The 20,962-nt window shown below is 36.1% G+C and overlaps 2 protein-coding genes across 3 annotated transcripts in view; one reads left to right on the top strand and one right to left on the bottom strand.

Moving 5' to 3' along the window:
- The first annotated feature begins 319 nt into the window (after positions 1-319).
- slc5a10 (solute carrier family 5 member 10) overlaps positions 320-20,962 on the top strand; it is a 29,432-nt gene continuing 8,789 nt past the window's right edge. Inside the window, exons 1-9 of the mRNA XM_051105391.1 lie at positions 320-446; positions 722-793; positions 2,380-2,484; positions 4,821-4,880; positions 5,115-5,219; positions 8,244-8,349; positions 9,741-9,821; positions 10,762-10,967; positions 13,723-13,858. Coding sequence (XP_050961348.1) covers positions 336-446; positions 722-793; positions 2,380-2,484; positions 4,821-4,880; positions 5,115-5,219; positions 8,244-8,349; positions 9,741-9,821; positions 10,762-10,967; positions 13,723-13,858 — 982 coding nt within the window. The 5' untranslated portion in view covers positions 320-335. The remainder of the gene's footprint in view (positions 447-721; positions 794-2,379; positions 2,485-4,820; positions 4,881-5,114; positions 5,220-8,243; positions 8,350-9,740; positions 9,822-10,761; positions 10,968-13,722; positions 13,859-20,962) is intronic.
- LOC127162596 (protein FAM83G) lies at positions 12,095-20,701 on the bottom strand. Of its 2 annotated transcripts, XR_007827388.1 has the most exons (6): positions 20,007-20,701; positions 18,492-18,659; positions 18,253-18,377; positions 16,001-17,222; positions 13,829-13,896; positions 13,520-13,586 (listed from the first exon to the last, which is right to left on the bottom strand). XR_007827388.1 is itself a non-coding variant. In XM_051105390.1 (5 exons), the coding sequence occupies exons 1-5, from the start codon at positions 20,460-20,462 to the stop codon at positions 13,107-13,109; spliced, it is 2,451 nt and encodes an 816-aa protein (XP_050961347.1). In that variant the 5' UTR covers positions 20,463-20,701; the 3' UTR covers positions 12,095-13,106. The 2 variants fall into 2 exon arrangements, 1 of the variants encoding a protein (XP_050961347.1); XM_051105390.1 differs by lacking the exon at positions 13,829-13,896 and having other exon boundaries at positions 12,095-13,586.

The raw sequence follows: 20,962 nt of genomic DNA, 5'->3' as shown, positions 1-20,962 counted from the left end.
CTTAGTTAGATCACACGTCTAAATGCTCTGATTATACGATTAAGCATGTATGTACGTATGCATGCGTATGTGTGTTTAGTCATGGGTGTTTGTTGTCTATGTGCAGGTTCATGTGTACATCTCTAAACTCACCGCAAGCAGCAGGGTTTGTGTGTCTTTAAGGATGTGTTTCATCTGCCTTGTTGTTTTCATGTAGGTGCAAGTTTGCTTCATTAAACTGATGTGTTTAATGATCAATTCCCACACAGAGAGCTGACTGACCGGAACGCCTTGTGTCTTTCTGTCCTCCTTGTCTTGTTGTCTTAGTCTGTGTGTGGTGTGTGTGAAGGCAGGACATGGCGTCTAACTCTACCACAAAATTTTTCGCCCTTTCCCAGTCTTTCAGCGTATCTGATATCATTGTAATCGGAGCTTATTTTTTATTGAACGTCGCAGTTGGAATATGGGTGAGATGCATTAGAATGATTTAGAATTCTGAATTAATTGTAGATTATTATTATTTAAACAATAGTTTAATAATTTTCTGATCTTACAGTGTTTGTATATTTTTTAAAATATATATATCTCAATTTTGTATAAGAACATGTGAATGTAAACTGTGGTAATAGAAACTTTATTTAAAATTGGACACTATTGGACATTATTCATGATGTTAGAGTAAGAAGTAAAACTCCATTCAAATTTTGCATAAATTGAATTGTTTTACGTGTGTGTGCTTCAGTCATCTTGCAGAGTGAGCCGAAACACACTAAGTGGATATTTTCTGGCTGGCAGAGACATGGCGTGGTGGCCGGTAAGTGATCATTAATGTAAACTGACCCAATTTAAGCAATTCTTAAACGTTTTTTTTTTTTTTTTTAGCTCAATTTTTAGCTCAGTTTACTATTATTAAAATCTAATAATGATTCTAACATTGCAAAGAATCTTTTTTTTTAATAAAAAGATTTTTTAAAAACTTAAAAATAAATAAAAACATTTTACCTGTAGTTAAAGCCTAAAAATAGCCTGATAATGAGCAGATAAAATCAGAAATAATCTGTTTAAACTTTTAATTTAAAAAAAATATTGTATATACCTCACTTTACTATGATTAAAGCCTGATAAGCAGATAAAATTACAAACATTTTACCTTGATTTACTATGGTTAAAGCCTAAAAATAGCCTGATAAAGAGCGGATAAAATAATCTGTTTCTTGTTTTTTTTTTTTTTTTAATTAAAAAAAAAACACATTATTTGTCATTTTATCTGCTAACTTTTATTTTACAAGATGAATAAAAATGTACTTCAAACTTTTTTTTTTTTACCTAGTTTGATAATGTGCAGATAAAATTACTTAAATTAAAAAAAAAGTATTTTATTAAATTAAATATATATATATATATATATATATATATATATAAACACACATTTTACCTCGGTTTATCAATAATCAATTTCTTCTTTTTTTTTAAATACATAAATTAATAATGAGCAGATAAAATTACAAATAATAGATATTTTTTTTAAATCAACAGACTATTTGTACTTTTGTATCTGCTCCTATTTAAAAATAAATAAATAAATTACCTTGGTTTATTATGGTCAAAGCCTAAAAATAGCCTAATAATGAGCAGATAAAATAACAACAACAACAACAAAATTATAATTAAAATTGTAATTTTATTGCTAATTTTTATTCAAACAAATTAATATAATGTAAACATGTCATTCTAACAGTTTTTTTTTTTTTTTTTTTTTTTTTTTTTTTTTGTGTTCTTTTATTAAAAACAAATTGCTACCTAAAATTAAAAACTTTAATTTTAGGTAGTAATTTTAATGTTTTTTTAAATAGGTAAGAGAAAAACAATAATATGTCCATACTTATTTTCAACATCCAAATTAAGTCAAAATGTATATGTTAGGGTCCAAAAGTCAAACCATAAAAATTCCCAGCTTCCACTAAAGCACAAAAAAATTTTAACTAGTGGTTTTCAGACACGCATACAAGGAAAGAACATTTAGCTGCTATAACAAGTCACAATTTCTTAAAGTGTTCTTGTTTTGCAATTCCTTTGATTAGTCTAGAATGACAAATATTTTTAATAGGATTAAAATTCCATGCAGTATCTCAATTAAAATGGCCACAAAAACAAATGAGGTCATACAAATTTAAGCTTGTACATACTTATTATACATAATAAACATGTGTAATAATTATACAAGAATTAAAACAATGTTGACGAGAATAGTTCAGCCTGCATGTCACAGTGGCTGACGTGTCAAGTCAACTAGCCTGCAGGAATGAAGTTTGACTGTTGTAAATCTAGTTGTTTTATGCAGTTGTTTTATGAAGCGTCCAGTCTGTGAACTGCACTAATATGTGGCATGAATGGATGCAGATTGGTGCATCTCTGTTTGCCAGCAGTGAGGGTTCAGGATTGTTCATCGGTCTGGCTGGGACGGGAGCAGCAGGAGGGATCGCAGTAGCCGGATTCGAATGGAATGTGAGTGACATCATTTTTAATCCCTCTTGCATTTATTCTAAACAAGTGCGGAAAATGTAGTAGTCATAATTTGTTGTTGAGCATTACGTCAAACACTAATAAAACTACATGTAAATGCATCTGCACTTTATCAACACTAGGGGGAGAAAGAGGACTAGCTTCGGTCATAAAACCAGGAATTATGGGTGCTGAAAATCCTATTCTTAGTTTTTGTCTAGACTGATAGTGCTTTCTGTTAATCCTTTGTCTAATCTGTCAGTCCTCAAATCCTTAAAAGATAAATGAACCTAAAGAACAAAAGTGCTATATAAATAAGACCGAAAATTGTTTTTCAAAGTATGTGTCTTGAATAGTACTTAAATGTACTTTACATGTACTTGTCTAAATTTATAAAGATATGTGCAAGTGAAGTTAAAAAAAATAATAATAATAATTTTAAGATTTAAGATTCAGTTTAAGATAATTCAAGTTGAAATGACTTCCAATTTGATTATACTTGAAAATTTAAGGTAGCAGCTGAACTTTTTTTTAAAGCTGAAGTAGGTGGAAATTATTTAAACATACAGTTAAAGTCAAAAGTTTACATACACCTTGCAGAATCTGCAAAATGTTAATTATTTTACCAAAATAAGAAGGATCATACAAAATGCATGTTATTTTTTATTTAGTACTGACCTGAATAAGCTATTTCACATTTAAAAAAAATTTTTTTTACATATAGTCCGCAAGAGAAAATAATTGTTAAATTTATTTTTTTAAAAAAGGCCCTGTTTAAAAGCTTACATACACTTGATTTTTAATACTGTGCTGTTACTTAAATGATCAACAGCTTTTTTTGTTTGTTTGTTTTTTTCTGATAGTTGTTCATGAGTCCCTTGTTTATCCTTCAGATCCCACAAATTTGTTGTTTTTTTCAGCTTTTTTTGTGTATTTGAACCCTTTCCAACAATGACTGTCTGATTTTGAGAACCATCTATTTACATAGAGGACAACTGAGGGACTCATGCAACTGTTACAGAAGGTTCAAATGCTCACTGATGCTCGAGAAAGAAACTAGAGCCAGGGGGTGAAAACTTTTGAACAGAATGAAGATGTGTGCATTTTTCTTATTTTGCCTAAATATCACATTTTTTTCATTTAATACTGTCCTTCAGAAGCTACAGAAGATACTTACATGTTTCCCAGGAGACAAAATATGTTAAATTAACCCTGATCTTCAAATTCAAAAAGTTTTCACCCCCCGGCTCTTAATGCATCGTGGTTCCTTCTGGAGCATCAGTGAGTGTTTGAACCTTCTGAAAGAGACAAACAAGGGATAAAAAAAAAAAAAAAAAAAAAAAAAAAAAAAAACATGCATTTTGTATGATCCCTCTTATTCTGGTAAAATAATTAATAATTAACATTTTGCATATGGCAATAATTAACATAGTTGCATATGAGTCCCTCAGTTGTCCTCAGTGTGACTAGATGGATCTCAAAATTATACAGCCATTGTTGGAAAGGGTTCAAATACACAAAAATGCTGAAAAAACAATTTGTGGGACCTCAAGGATTTTTCGGAAGAGCAGCAGGCAGTTTAACTGTCCAGGACAATCAAGGGACTCATAAACATCTATCACTAAATATAAAATAAAATATAAAATAAACACAGCTGTGGATTATTCAGGTAACAACACAGTATTAAGAATCAACTGTATGTAAACTTTAAGTGAACAGGGTCATTTTATGTGTCTACTATTATTTTGTCTTGTGGACTATATGCAACCATTTTTTTATGTGAAACATCTTTTTCAGGTCAGTACTAAAAAAATAACATGCATTGTGTATAATCTCTCTTATTTTGGTAAAATAACATTTTGTAGATTCTGCAAGGTGTTTGTAAACTTTTGACTTCAACTGTATTTATATTCATGATACAGCAGACCTAAAAAGTATACAGTTACACAGTACATTTCCTGTAAAGAAATGTAATATTTCCCATCTATTATGTTTTATGTTCCCTGTTATTTTGTTTAAAATTAGCTGCAGAGACACAAAATAAAACAAAATAAAGTTTTATGACTGCTTGTAGTGACTATTTGCATATTGAGGTGCAAATAAGCACAAGTATAAAGAAAAACACATCAAATACACTTCACAAGCAAAGCATCTTGTAAAATGTAATAATATATTATAGTTGGAATATAAATGTGTCTTAGTTTTCTAAATACTTTTTAGGGCTTCTGTATTCAAAGCAAATATCTGATGCAAATTTGCTTCATCTTATTTTTAGGTTGTTTAAATGTATAAACCAAAATGATTTTCTGCAGTGCTGTGATACTTTCTCTCTTTATTAGGCAACTTATGTCCTGTTGGCTCTTGCCTGGATCTTTGTCCCAGTTTATGTGTCTTCTGGGGTGAGTCTTAGATGTACACCGAACCACAGCTTACACTGACGTGCCAAGTGAGCTATTAAGCATGTGAATTAATAATTAAGAACTTATGTTTAATGCCGCCACATGCAGCATAGACTCACAGCTTTATTCTCTCACACGCAGACTCACCACATGTGCTACTTTACCAGATTTGCCTATTCGTTTGCTTAGTCCGTGCCATTCCCTCTGCACTTCCTGTCTCTCTCTCTTTCACAGATCGTCACAATGCCAGAATATCTGGGTCGGCGGTTTGGAGGAGAACGAATTCGCATGTACTTGTCAGCTCTCAGTCTGATGCTGTCTGTGTTTACCAAGATCTCAGTGAGCATTAACACACATACAGTCATACAGTTTTTTTTTTCTTAGTTTCACACATTCTCACAAAGCTAAAAGTCAAACATTAATCTACAAAGACTTCATTATTGAGTCCTATATTGCTGTGCTGGCATGTTTCTGTACCTAAGGAATTTGTAGTTGTGAAAGAGAATGTAGTTTAGCTGTGTTTCAACATCTGTTTTTCACTGCACACACACATCAAAACACTCATACACAAATTCTCATGCTGCCTGGTTGGCTTACTAACCAACCCCTAATGCCAGGTATTAAACTTTGGCACTTAAAAAACAAAACAAAACAAAACAACATTGTTTGGTATAAAAGTGATAGACGTTACAAGTGGTAAAACTACCGTATAAAAGTTTGGTGTCAGTAAGATATTTCGGTAACTACAATAAGAGGTCATTTGTTAATGTATTAACTAACATGAATAAACAATGAACAATGCATTTATTACACTATTTACTAATCTTTGTTAATGTTGGTTAATAAAAATACAGCCGTTCATTGTTCACGTTAGCTCACAGTGCATTAACTAATGTTAACAAACACTAGAGACTTGCACTGATTTCTCTTGAAATATATCAGTGCCCTTTTTTGTCTCAAGATGCACACCAGTAATGTTTTTTTTTTTTTTCTAAGGCATGTTTATAAATATTACTTTAATGTCCTAATTGAACTATGGCCTAATCCTGGAATTAGCTCTTGCCATGGGGGGAAAAAAGATCATAACAAATGAAATCTTTTTAATATTTCAACCGTTTATCATAGACAGCACAGAGCTAAATTAGAGAGCAAGTTGAGACTTTTGCTTAAGTCTCCTACTTATCAGATTTTCCTCTTCAACGAGACTCAACAAGTAATCTCACATCTTCTCTCTAGTTTCAAGAGCCATATTAACAAACTGTGATTAGATTTGACAATATACACAGAAAATTGGTTCTTCAGCAGTTCTTTGGGGTGGCTGAGGTGCTATATAACACCACTGCCATACAAAAAACCTTGTTCTTTAAAGTTTCTCTAACTCTCTAAACACTCTTAAAAACAAAGGCTCCAAAGGGTTGTTTTCGCAGTGATGCAGTTCTTAAAAGAACCATTTTGAAGAACATTTAGAGAATCTAAAGAACTTTTTTCCACAATAAAGAACCTTTTTCTGCATTTGAAAGGTTCCATGGATGTTCAAGGTTCTTCATGAAACCATCAATTCCAATAAAGAACCTTTATTATAGTACACTATAATAAAGTATAGCACCTTTAAAGATAGGAGCTATACAGCACTTAAAGCGGTTCCCCTATAATCACCAGACAATGAACCACCTTGTGCTTTTTTAGTGTGTATCAAAGTGTAGTAATAAAAGTCAGACTTCAGATATGTCTTATCAGTTTCTTCAAAGACCAACTGATTTAAAGGATTAGTTCACCTCCAGAACAAAAATGTACAGATAATACAGGCTACTCACCCCCTTGTCATCCAAGATGTCCCTGTCTTTCTTTCTTCAGTCGTAAAGTAATTATGTTTTTTGAGGAAAACATTTCAGAATTTCTTTCCATGTAATGGACCTTCAGAATGCGGTTTAAATGCAGCTTCAAAGAACTCTGAATGATCCCAGCCGAGAAAGAAGGGTCTTATCTAGCTATTAATAGCGTTAGTGTTATTTTTTTAATTACAATTTATATACTTTTTAACCTCAAATGCTCACTTTGTCTATCACTGTGTGAACTCTTGCTGCATTTGTACTTAAGAGTTGACAAGTCTCATTACGACGTCAGGTGCGTTCAAGTCACTTTGGTCAGAACAAAATGGCGATTTACCTTTACTACATAAAATTCAACGTTTTTTAAACTCTGCATCTACAAAATTTTAAAAAGAAAATTTTGAGTTTTCCACTCGTAATAACGACTTTGTGGTGGTGTTCATGTGCGTTCAGCTCGTAAATACAATCTATCTGGCATGATTTGAATGCACCATCTTTTTTTTTTTTTTCCGGTTAGGACAGCTAGGGTTTGTCTAAAAACTCCCATCTCTTTTTCTCTTTAAACTTTAACTAACTTTAAAATCGTCCTGCATCGCTACAGAAGCACCAACCCAGTGTTTACAAAGTGAACATGCAAAGATGATCAACCACCCTTTACAAAAAATAAATAAATAAATGGTAAAACAGCGATGTAGGACAACTTTGAATTTGGAGGAGAAAATGAGATAGGAGTTTTTCGACATACCCTAACAGTCATGACAGGAAAAAAAAAAAAAAAAAGAGTTCACACAGAGCTAGACAAGATGAGCATCTGAGGTTAAAAAGTATGTAAACTGTAATTATTTTTTTTTTTGGAAAATAACAGATCGTTTTACTAGATAAGACCCTTCTTCCTTGGCTGGGATCGTTTAGAGCACTTTGATGCTGCATTTTAGAAGTTTAAATTTGGGGGCACCATAGAAGTCCATTACATGGAGGGAAATCATGAAATGTTTTTTAAAAAAACAATTTCGTTATGACTGAAGAAAAAAAGACATGAACAACTTGGATGACAAGGGGGTGAGTACATTATCTGTAATTTTTTGTTTTGGAAGTGAACTAATCTGTAATCTTTAAAATATTAAAATCTTTTCATCTTTATTGCCAACAATAATTTCTAAACTTTTACAAATAAAGATTCCAAAGTAGTGTTTTTGCAGAGATGCCATAGAACCACCATTTTTGGTTCCCCAAAGAACCTTTCAGTGAACAGTTCATAAAAGAACCACTTGGAAAAACAAATGAAAACCTTTTTCAACTATAAAGAGCCTTTTTCTGCATTTGAAAGTTTCCATGGATGTTCAAGCTTCTTTATAGAACCATTGATGCCAATAAAAAAAACTTTATTTTTAAGAGTGTATGTACTCCTAACTATGCTTCTACACTCCAAGTAATTTTAGGAGAAACAAATTGGTGACAAAATATGCAGTTTGATACTAAAATACAGTATAACTGAACACAGCAACCTGATCCCAAATTTCTGTCTCGTTTACAGACGGATCTGTACTCTGGAGCTTTGTTTGTCCAGGTTTGTTTGGGCTGGAATCTCTACCTGTCCACAGTGCTCATGCTGGTCGTCACTGCCCTCTACACTATTGCAGGTTTGTATGTGCATGTGTGTATTTTGTATATATACGCTTGATAAATTAGTAAGTTTTTGATCTTTTTTATACTCACCAGTCTTGCATTATTATGATACACCATACAGTAAAACAGTCTTTTTGTGGAATATTGTGTTTTCTTTTTTTTGCTATTGTACTTTTTAAATTGTACTTTACTCCTCTGATGGCAAAGCTGAATTTTCAGCATCATTACTCCAGTCTTCAGTGTCACATGATCCTTCAGAAATCATTCTAATATGCTCAGGGCACATTATTTATTTTTATTAATTTACATTTACATTTACATTGATGTATGGTTTGTTAGGATAGGACAATATTTGGCAGAGATACAACTATGTGAAAACCTGAAATCTAAGGGTGCAAAAAAAAAAAAAAAAAAAAAAATCTAAATTTTGAGAAAACCACCTTTAACGTTGTCCAAATGAAGTTCTTAGCAATGCATATTACTTATCAAAAATTAAGTTTTGATATATTTACAGTAGGAAATTTACAAATTATTTAGTATCCTAATTATTTTTGGCATCGATCATTTTTACCCATACAATGTTTTTTTTGGCTATTGCTACAGATATATCCATGCTACTTATGACTGGTTTTGTGGTCCAGCGTCACATGCACTAACGCATTTGTAAGCTAATCAAGCTCTTAAAATGAACATGTTTGTTCATAAAAAATAGATGAATCAACAATGAACAATATGTTTTGTTCAATGTGCAATGTATTTGTAACTTAACATTAAAATAGTTTAATAAGTGCTCATGATAGCTCTTGTAAAGTGGTACCGCTACATTTATAATTAGTATTTGCAGTAAACAAGCTCCTTTTCCAACCACACAAAAGCACAGCTTTTGATGTCACACTAGACTGCACACACAGATTTATAGCTGAGCGAGCAGATGCAAAAATCGATTGTGGTCTTAAAGAAGCTTTTGTTTGCACTGTAATGCTGAAAAACTGGATGGGGTGGCGTAATGGTTAAAGCTCAGGGCTCGAAACAGGAATGTTCCTGGTTGGAGTTGTGGATAGTGTAAATTATACACTAGAAGAGTCCTCGAGCGAGCTACTTAACCATAGGTTTGGGTAGTACTGTCGATTGTTTGGAAATAAAAGCTGCTGCTAAATAATTACTTATTTAAACTTTCTCACCGAAGCCCGGTGGTTCAATATCAGTTAATTTCTGCAGGAGTAATTACGGTTTACGTGACTGATTCCAGCATAATTACATGATTACTTGAATCCGCCGCTCTGCTGTCACTGTATTCACTCGTCTGTCTACAAGCACTATTTCAGACATGACCCCGATGACTCATATCACATTAAACCATCATGAGAGAATTGAGCAATACCCACTTAGTCTTCTATCTCTCCAGGTGGCTTGGCTGCTGTAATCTACACCGACACTCTTCAGACCTTCATCATGATCATTGGAGCAGTCATCCTCACCATTACAGGTCAGTCAATCTCAGGCCTCGTCTTTTATTCCTCTGGCAGTGATTTCATGTCAGCTGTCACTGGGGAAGCAAGTACATCTTGAAACTGTTGAAAACAGATGGCAGCTCTAAGAGAACATGTTTGGCAGGCACATTTTCCAGATTCACATTCAATCATACATTGCATTTAAAGAAATGTCATATTTGCAGTATCAAAATCCAAAATGCAACATGAAATCCTAAGTCTTACCTTTGGTGGTCTGCTGATATAGGCAAAAATATGATACGTACTGTAAAATTTTTGTAGTTCTTGTACAAATGCATAAAATTTAGAGTACTCATCAAATGCAAATATTCAATGCGAACAAGCTTTGATCAAAACACATGCATTCATGGCATTATTCAGATTAGGGTCAGACTTTTGGCTTTTTATGGAATTCATCATCTGGAATTTGTCTTTCCTCAGCAAAAGTGAAAACAGGCAAAAATAACATATTTGGTATAATGTGGAGCAGATTTCACTGTGGCTGTCACAAAAATAGAAACCAGACAACAGGAAATATCCTGTAACATAGCTATTCAGTGCAGAGAAAAAAAAAAAAAAAAAGTCTTTTAAGGTTTTAAATCACATTACATCTGGTTAGGACACATTAAAACCTGCAAAGCTGGTTAGTATGGAGGTGTGGAAATTGGGAAAATCCCATAAATGTCTTTAGCAGTTTACAGAAAGTCATCTCTAAACATTTTTAGGAACCGAAAATGAATTTAACAATTGGACACACACAAGTTTATACAAGTTAAAGAAATTTAAATATTTTAATTGGAATCAATTCAAAATTTACATTCCATTTTGACACCATGTCATTTTGATGCTACTACAAAGAACAATTAATGCTAAACCTCTACATGTTACCCAGAAAGTAGAAGATTTAGCTGATATGTATTTATATACACGTTACAGCATTCAACAAGATTGGAGGCTACAGTAACCTGGAGAGCGTGTATTTGAAAGCTGTGCCGTCTAAGATCATTCCAAACACGACATGTCACCTGCCCAGGCCTGATGCCATGCACCTGTTCAGGGACCCTGTGCATGGAGACCTACCCTGGCCAGGCATGACACTGGGATTAACCATTCTTGCAACATGGTACTGGTGCACCGATCAGGTAAGGTACCCTGACAGATAATGAGGCTAACCTGGTTCTCACAACACAATGTAAAAAGCCTTGCGTAGAGGACAGTATTGCAAATGTATTTTGCATTATGAGTTGCATTCTACTAGAAGATATTTGACATATCACTTGATACCTCAAAGACTGCAGTTTCAGAGAGGTGTAGGCTATTAGGAAAAATATCTACCAAGCCTGGATAGCTTTCCACAAATGGATCTACTTCAAGGTAGACCCTTGCAATTGGATGCAAATGATAATGAGGCTGATTTGTGTCAACTAAAGTCTATATTGAGTCCTGCGTCACTAAAACATCTCCAGATGATTCAAGTATATTCTCACAGAAACTGTGAGAATCATTGTGTGCAGACTAGCATCTTTAAAATGCATTGATTTTTTGCTCACATGTTTATAAAAAAAAGCTAAGAGTGGAAATATTATAGAAGATTGTAACACTTTCCTTCTTGAAAGTACAGTGCACATCACGTCTTAAAAAACAACAACAACAACAACAACAACATTCTTATATTACATTCTTATAACCTCATTACCAAGCAATAAACAAAACAAATTACAGAAAAGAGCAAATTATTAAATTCCTGGAAATACTGACAGAGTTGGAGTCCCCTCAAGACCCAATAAATGTGGGTTTGGTCTGTGTCTTATTACTTGGGTCCTCTGGTTGGAGGCTCAAAACTTGGTCTTGGTCTTGACTAAGGGTCTCCATAATGACCACAGTCAATTCAACACTGCACAAAGTGGCTCAGTGCTGCAAAAAATTCAGTGTTTTTCTGAAAAAGTTTGAGTTTGTTAAAACGAACAGGTCTTGGTCTGAGTTTAGGTCCAGGTCTTGTGGGTCTTGGTCTGGATCTTGGAGGGTTTGGTCTTGACTCCAACTCAACGGCTAGTTCTGAAGGCCTGTTCACACCAACAATGATCGGCAGGAAAAAAAATTGAATTAAAATAAAAATTAATTTTCTAACAGTAGGTGGCATTTATGGAAAAACTGAAATACCCAGCTTTTTCCTATTCACAATATAAGTTTGCGAGCACCAGACAGTCTAAATTTTATATAACAGCAGCAGCTCTGGGAATGTGACCAAAAGTGCTATTCTTATTGCTAGACTTTTTTTTTTTTTTTTGCAACGCGAAAAGAGATTGAGAAATATGGAGAATACGCCTCTATATGGAGAAACGCCTCTCCATATAGAAAGAAATCTGTCACACTGACAGCATGCAAAGTTTGTATCAGTCTGAAGAAATGCATTAAAAGCCATTCATTCGAACAAAAATGTAACCCTGGACCGCAAAACCAGTCATAAGTAGCACGGGTATATTCGTAGCAATACCCAACAACACATTGTATAGGTCAAAATTATCGATTTTTCTTTTATGCCAAAAATCATTGGGATATCAAGTAAAGATCATGCCACATGAAGATATTTTGTAAAAAATAACAACCTAATTTTTGATTAGTAATATGATTTTCTCAATATATTGATATTTTTTGCACCCTCAGATTTCAGATTTCAAATAGTTGTATCTCAGCCATACATCCGTGGAAAGCTTATTTATTCAGCTTTCAGATGATGTATAAATCTCAGTCTAAAAAAAAAAATTACCATTATGACTGGTTTTATGGTCCAGGCTCACAAATGTTCAATCGCAACAAACATTTGTCTTGGTGTGAACAGGCCTTGAAACAGTCTGATCTCCTCTGATAAAACCAGGGACAACTGCAGACTATAAAATAACAATGTCAGATTGTACCGCACTTTAACCTTTTCAACATCCTTTTCCCACAAGCTGAGACAATAATTAGTCAGCAGCATTGTGAAATCACCCTCACCATGGTCGCAAATCCACCACCAAATTCTTGCACTAGTCCAGATTACTCAATAAAGCCACATCAATAAAGAGTAAGGCTTCTTGTAAGAAGTTTTGCTTGCCACGGTCCAGAAAAATTCAGTGTTTGTTTGCCACTTGTGTCAGTTCCAGTTGAACTCCAGTTGAAATGTCTTTATCAGTGGAGACTGGTGGGCTACATCATTGCACATTCATGCCTTTGTACTCAATACAAAGTTGTTGCTTGTTTAAAAAAAATAATAATAACAAAAGAAAGCCACCATAAATCAGTTAATTCTTATTGTGCCTCTGTGTCAACAATTTATCCCCCAAAGCAAAACCAGACACATTCACTGGAACCTTCCCCCTGAGGTGTTTGCAGCCGGCAAGCTTAGATAAAGAGATTCCTAATGGCGTACGAGTCTCGACCCGTCTACGAGGAGATGGAGACTTTGTTTGGAAGTCCCGATGAGTGGGAGAGACAGATTGAGAGTGGATGAGCTGCTGAGCGTGTGTTTGGCCGGTTCGCAGTCCCTCTGTTGGATAGGCAGGGTTTTGTCTTCTAGGGGACCGGCCGGAGCGGTTTAGGTTTTGTTGGCCTGTTCCGTTTAAGGGGAGGTCAGCATACGCTTTCCCCTGCCAGTACCTGTAGCCCCCGATCACATGGGCACTGCTTTTAGGAGATCTATGGAAAACTCCAGGTTTAGCAATCACCACTTTGGCCCGGCCATAAGTGTCTCGACCAGGTGACCTGGAGACCATCTGGTGAAGCTGAAAAGGAGGAAGGTTTATATGAGAAAGAAAAAGGACAAAACACCTTCAGGCATGATTTCAAATGTTTCAACAAACTGTTCTAATGAATATTTCAATATGAATTCAGAGAAATGGTTGTTCTGTAACTTTGCAGGTAATCGTGCAGAGGTCTCTGTCAGCCAAGAATCTGAGTCACGCCAAAGGGGCGTCAATCTTTGCCAGCTATCTCAAGATGCTTCCCATGATCTTTATCATCCTACCTGGCATGATCAGCAGGGCACTCTACCCAGGTACTACACACACGCTCCAGCTGCCGTATCCGCTAGTGCTGCAAAAATTCAGTGCTATGTCATCTTATGTACAAGCTTCGTCACCTTTTAAGCCTATACCTATAGAAAATGGGGTCATACCAGCTTAAAGTGGTTGAGCTGGTTTTTGGTAGCTGGGTTGTTGCTGGTCTACCAGATCTAAACAAGACTGGACTACACTATTCTACAATCAGCAACCACACAAAAACCAGCTACAACATTAAGCAGGGTAGCTTTATTCCCAAATAAATATTAAAGCTACACATCATATTTAACTGAAGCATTTTATTAAAACATTAGACATGATTGAAATAGTATAGGACAAGACTAAACAGTGGCATTAGACAGATTCGTAAGATTTCTTTAGTTGTAAAGAAATTATGTTTCTTGAGGAAAACATTTTAGGAATGTTGTCCATATAGTGGACTTCAATGGTGCCCCCAATTTTGAAATTCCAAAAGGCAGTTTAAAAGCAGCTTCAAAGGGCTCTTAACGATCCCAGCCAAGGAAGAAGGGACTTATCTAGCGAGACGATCGGTTATTTTCTAAAAAAACAAAACAAAAAAACAAAACCCTCAAACGCTCGTCTTGTCTAGGTCTGCCTGAACTCTGTGTAATCCGGTTCAAGACAGGTATGTTGAAAAACTCCCATCTCATGCTTTCCTCCAACTTTAAAATCATCCAACATTGCTGCAAAAAAACCGACCCAGTGTTTACAAAGTGAACATGCAAAGAAGATACAACACCCTTTACAAAAAAAACAGTAAAACAGCAATGTAGGACGATTTTGAAGTTGAAGGAGAAAATGAGACATAAGTTTTTCGACATACCCTAACTGTCATGACTGGAAAAGTTCAGTCAGATCTACCAGACAAGGTGTGCGTTTGACGTTAAGTAGTATATAAATTGTAATTTTTAGAAAATAACCAATCGTTTCATTAGATAAGACCCTTCTTCTTTGGCTGGGATCATTTAGAGCTGTTCGAAGCTGCATTTAAATTGCATTTTGGAAGTTCAAAATCGGGGGCACCATTAAATTGCAGTATATGGAGAAAAATCCCGAAATGTTTTCCTCAAAAATTTCTTTACGACTAAAGAGAGAAAAACATGAACATCTTGGATGACAAGGGGGTTAGTACATTATATGTTCATTTTTGTTCTGGAAGTGAACTTCTCCTTTAACAAAGATTAATAAATAGTGTAATAATAAATGTATTTTCATTGTTTGTTCATTGTTTGTTCATGTTAATTCAAAATGCATTAACTAATGTTAACAAACTTTTGATTTTAATAATGCATTAGTAAATGCTAAAATTAACTAAGATTATTAAATGCTGTAGAAGTATTGTTCGTTCTTAGTTCATGTAGTTAACTCATGTTAACTAATAAACCTTATTGTAAAGTGTGACCAAGTTATTTAAATACATGAAAATTAAAATTTTAAAACTCAGTCATTAGAGATGCTGCAAATTTAGGCAAGTTAAATTTAACATACATTTATACTGTACGTTAAAATTAAATTTCCCAAATTTGTAGCTAAACTTTTTTAAAAATTAAAAAAAATAGCTTTAAGGAAGCAAAATCTAAATGCAAATAATTTTGTAATAGGGAAAGGGAGCAAGCACAACTGGAATATCCAATAACGGACAATACATATACAATATTGAGTGATACCATTTAATTATGTACATATACTTACTGGTATATTGTTTATACCTAGACAGAAGTTTCCCGACACCTTTACCTCAAACATTTTAGTCATAGCCACATGTGCATCATTTTTTCCATTGGGAAATCCCACCAAAATGAGGATCTGACAAACCTTAATAACATACTATTTTCTAACTCTCTTCTGATACGCAGCTTCATTTGCAATTTCCCCTTCTCCCAGCCATTACCCCCATACATATGTTTTAGCACTTATAGCAGGTTCAGGCGTGCTGTAAATGTCAACAGAGTCCCGGAACGCACACTGGCACGCCCTTGTGCGTTCCATAACACACACGCCTGCCTTCCTTTCATCTACTTGAGACACTCCCAGCTCTATAGACTGGTAGAGTAAAGAGCCAAATCTGATAAAAAGCACTTTCACATTCAGTCACACTAAATCAAAGTCCAACCTACCTTTGTTTTATCTCTGTTCTGCATGTTCAGGAGATTTTTCTCAGCTGTGTTTTGCTCAACGTCATCCGATCGCAAGTCCAGCATGGATTGAGAAAAGCGCGCCATCACGTTAAGCGCATCTCCAACATTGTGGTCTCCGACACGACCAGAACCCGTTAACCTTCCGTTGGGAACCTTATCACTGCTATCGGAGTCAGTACATTCATAGTATTCATCTGACATTGTCGAGTTCTCATCTTTATCCTTTAACGAATGTGCACAGGTCACAGCGGTGCTGTCGGCATCATTGTCTCGAGCGTCCATGTTTGCATCCTTTGTCTGGTTTTGGTCCCTTCGGACTAAAGTGATCTCTGGGTCTTCAGAGCCTTCCAGTCTGTTAACCACCAACTGAATAGTGCGTGGCTTAGGCATAGGCATTTCTGGAGCCTGTTTGACTTCTGTTAATTCAGGGTTGGACTGCAGCTCTTGTGAAGGAGAGTTGGGATTGGGTTCTTCTTGATGGATTGGAGAGCTTGGCGAACGGGGTGCACTGGCTGGTGTATCCTGATGGGCATTGCTAGAGTCAGTCTCTGGCTGGGTTTGGGTGCTTGTTTGAACATTTGGATGTGGTTTAGAAAACTGTGATGTTTTAGGACGAAGAACTGCCTTATCCGGTAATGGTTCCTCAGGTGGAGCAGTGAAAGGGTCTTTAAAACGGATCGCTTGAGATGTTTCAAACATTTGCGAGCGCATTAAATGCACCGGCGCTGGCCTGCTTGTATCACGGATATTAATAAACCCAATAACATCACTGGGCGGGTCTGGTTCAGGCCAGGTAGGCAAGTAGGGAATAAGATCTGCCTTTGGCAGACCTACAAGTCCTGGGTGCTTTTGCGGTTCTTCAGTCATTTCCCGTTGAGGCTTAGGAAGCTGGACCATCGGATTCTTGGAGTTGCCGTTTTTGGCACTAACCTTGTCTGAAGAGGCTTTGCTTGCTGCATCTATATTAACTAATGCATATTTGGGGTTAATTAGTTTTCTTACAACAGTTACAGAAACAGGGGGGGGAACGGCGATCGGGGCAGGGTCAGGCTCCGGAGGGTCCGCCATTGGGATTTTGCTAAGGTTGACCCCACGAGAGTTCAGGTATAGTTCGCGGAACTGCTTGTCAAAAGTTTCAACAGCCTGTCCTGTCAGGACTGTAACGATGTTGCGGTCCAAACGAGAAGCGGTCCATGTAAAACTGAAATGTAATAAAGATGCCGTAAGTCAGAAAAGTGGATAAATGAATAACATAATCACATAAACATTTTAAACTAGCAACTCAAAATATCTTAGAGTATGTTAACTCTAACAACACTTTTGAGGTGGTGGCATGTTTTTGAGTCGTGTGACAATAGCTCACTCACTAGCATTCTTGTTCTTGTTTCATCTGTTCACACTTCCCTTTTCTTTATGCATTCTGGCATTTCATGCTATATGATTGGTTTGATAGGCCTGTCTTGTGATTTGATTATTGTTTGACTACTTTTTTTTTTTTTTTTTTTATTTAGCTTCTATTTTATTGCTTTGTTACCTTGTTACACCCTTGTTATGTAACGTATCGTCTAATCTGCCATTGTGTATTGAATGTTTTTTCATGTTCTCTATCAGGTGTTTGGGTGAAATTAGTGAACTTTTGGTTTAGTTACGACCATTCCTGCTTTGAGTTTGGTTTATGGTTCTTGAGACGTTCTCCTGCCCATACCAAATTGAACTGCAATGTACAAGGCAGCTTTTACTAATATGTAGGGCTGTGCAAATAATCGCATGCGATTATGATGCGCATCTCTTCAGTAATGCCGGTTCCGTGATTAGTCGTAAATTGCCATCACGTGCAGTCAGACGCATTCATTATGGAGCGGCACTCACTACAAAGAGCCCAAATTCACTGGCGATAATGAACGCGATATTGCGCGGCTTGTCAGTGAATTTCGGCTCTTTCGGCTCTTTGTAGTGAGTGCCGCTCCATAATGAATGCGTCTGACTGCACGTGATGGAAATTTACGACTAATCACGGAACTGGCATTACTGAAGAGATGCGCATCATAATCGCATGCGATTATTTGCACAGCCCTACTAATATATATATATATATATATACACACACACACACACATATATATATATATATATATATATATATATATATATCTTTACAGTCTGACTGGGTTGCGTTTAAGAAAGAGTTTCATGCAGATGTACATACACATTCACAAGCACACTATACAAACCTGTATGATCCAGACACAGCACGGTCTCCATCCACAAACATGAATTTCTGACTCAACGAGCCACGCACCTTCTGAGCTGAGCGTGTATAGAATTCGGCACCACCAATGCATCGCACCCGCAGATGCTACAAATAAAAAAATTGTTATTCATACACAAACACACCCAAAATACATATTCAACTCAAAACATTACATACATAATATAATACAGTACATTAATGCATGTGTCTTCAACTCACATTGAGGTGTCCTCTGTGCATGTTGGCTCTCTCACACATAAGTAGAAAGTGCTGTATAGCTGCAGTATCTATAATAATGTATATAGCTACTTTCTTTCTAAATCCAGCCTCTATTAGATCCTTAAAAATGTCAACGTCTGTGAAAACGTCCATGACCACCGCAATCATCTGCAAAAACACAAATGGTTCTGTATTATTGTATTATTTCTCAGTGCACAAATTACTATACACAAACAAGTCAAATTCCAATTACAGTTCTATTGTACGAATGGAGTATGTTCTCTTTATTAAGAAGACAACATCATGAGCCACAATACAATTGCTACACACCCTAAATCTGTTGTACTGCAACTATTAAGATCTTCATCTCATTATAAGCTCTCATTGTGTGAAATGTCTTTGGATAAAAGAATCTCTTTGATTGAGTATTTGAGAGAGAGAGAGAGAGAGTAAGAGTGAGTGTGTGTCTTAAAGAGAGAGGGGGTGGAAGAGAATTTCTACCGGTATGTGTCACGGGCCGAACTGCTGGGTTCAAGCTTTTGCAAGTTCTAACAAGACTAATGAGTCAGTTGGAAACCAGTAAGATTGTGAAACGTGATGGATATTTGGACATTTAGCAGTTAATTTTTTGCTGAACTCAATTCAATCCTAACAATTCCAGGTTATCTTTTTAAAAATTAATCAGCTCGTAAGAAAAGAGTTGTGTTGAATAGTGTGTGTTGACATAAGCACAGAAGCACTTTTGCTTTGTTAGAGCCATAACACCCCCCTGATGTTATCAGTCATTGCCGATCATGACGGTCAAAACTTATAAATGTATTAATGAGTATTTAGTGTATTAAAGACGAATATTAAAGAGCCAAAGCATGATTATTACTTAGCAACTTAAAATAGTTTAATACCTTAGACCATAAAAGTGTTTTACTGTGAAAGGAGAACTTTTTGAGACCCACATATAAATAACTTTATCATTGTTCTATAGTTCATTGTACTTATCAGCTGTTTTGAAGAACTATAACCTCAGGAAATATGTATTTATTGCAACCAATGGCTGCTTTAGCTTTTCCAGTATAAGGACGGCACATCAAAATTAGGCGGATGATACACGGGACAACCTTTGCCAATGTTGTCGTCAATGGGTAACCAGTTGAGACACAGGACCCACGACCGATCTAATTTATCCAAATAGAAATTTGTTACCCATTCTCAATGAAAAAGTGCCCCAGCAACATTGCTCAAAAAGAGCTGCCCAACAAAATTGCTTAAAATGTTGCCTCGTGTATCAACAGCCTAAGTGAACACTGTCATAATTCTACAATTTAAAAAATGTTTTCATATCACAAATATGTAACACACTCTCTCCTGGTATATATATACATTTTAAATTGGACCTCCTAAAAGTCAATGAATTGCCTACACAATAGCCTGGCCGGTAAAGAACGGTTCTTTTTGAGAGTGTACGGTTTTTCTGTAGCTGATACAATCGCGCTGTTCAAGTTTCTCTAGTTTACCCACCTTCTGTGCTTGCGCGATGGCCTTTCTCACAACCTCTTTTATATGCGTCTGTCCGTCCATTGGCGGTTGCGTATACACATGGACGCGCGTCACTCCGCGGTAAGAATTGCAGTCTGGCCATCCGAGGTCCAGATTCGGTATGGAGGTATCCGAGCGGTCCGGCCAGTACTGCAAAGAAAACGTTTCCTCACCCTCTGTCGTACCATCTGGTTTTTGATGCTCAGAACCGGGTTTATAATCTTCTATGCTCCGACGCAACCGCTCGAGTTCGGGTTCCGACAGGAAAGGACGCAGCTCATGCTCTTTCACATAAGCGTCAAACGCGTCGCGTCCTTTGGTAATAAGCGCTTCAAGCGCGAGCCGCTGTTCCTCGCTGTAAAAAAACTCCGGTTTGGATTCATTCAGGCGCCAGTTCACATGATTGTCATCAAGACACTGAACTTGAGAGAGAGCCATAGCGTTTCCAAACACAATCCGAATTAAAGCGGATTCTTATTTCTTCTCGTTATTATGATTTAAGTCTCACTATAATCCCAGAAAAGTATACAAACTATTCGTAAAGTTTGTTTTTCAGTTAACTACTAGAAAAGCTCCTTTCGCGATCGAGGTAATGGGTTTCCATGGTAAAATGAGACCGGTTCAGTACAGGACGCAGTTGACCGCTGAGCCGGAGATCATCTTTCAGTCAACCAACAGGTAGACTAGAACAAAAGCATCTCCACAGGCACTAGTGATTAGACACACCTCAGTCACCTGACCGGGAGGGGCAGAAACACACACACATAGGCTACATACACACGCGCAACAGATTCCAGACAAGCCGACTGGATACGAGTTCAGGGTCTTCCACAAAAGTATAGACGCAGATGAGAAAAACAAGCTTCCGCATTGTGTTGCAAGTTAAACAAATCTTTCAGTTTCTTCCACGTTTCGCCTCCCGATTTAAATAATGTCCT

This window comes from Labeo rohita, unplaced genomic scaffold (assembly GCF_022985175.1).
Source record: "Labeo rohita strain BAU-BD-2019 unplaced genomic scaffold, IGBB_LRoh.1.0 scaffold_98, whole genome shotgun sequence".
Taxonomy (NCBI): Eukaryota; Metazoa; Chordata; class Actinopteri; order Cypriniformes; family Cyprinidae; genus Labeo; species Labeo rohita.
The sequence above is the reverse complement of the archived record's forward strand: the minus strand, read 5'-3'. Positions and strand labels throughout refer to the sequence as shown.

Coding starts and splice junctions, on each gene's coding strand:
- LOC127162596 (XM_051105390.1), bottom strand. CDS start 20,462: ATGGCTCTCTCTCAAGTTCAGTGTCTTGATGACAATCATGTGAACTGG. Junction 18,378..18,491: donor TGCACAGAGGACACCTCAAT/GTGAGTTGAAGA, acceptor TTTTATTTGTAG/CATCTGCGGGTGCGATGCAT. Junction 13,587..16,000: donor AGAACAGAGATAAAACAAAG/GTAGGTTGGACT, acceptor CCTCCTTTTCAG/CTTCACCAGATGGTCTCCAG.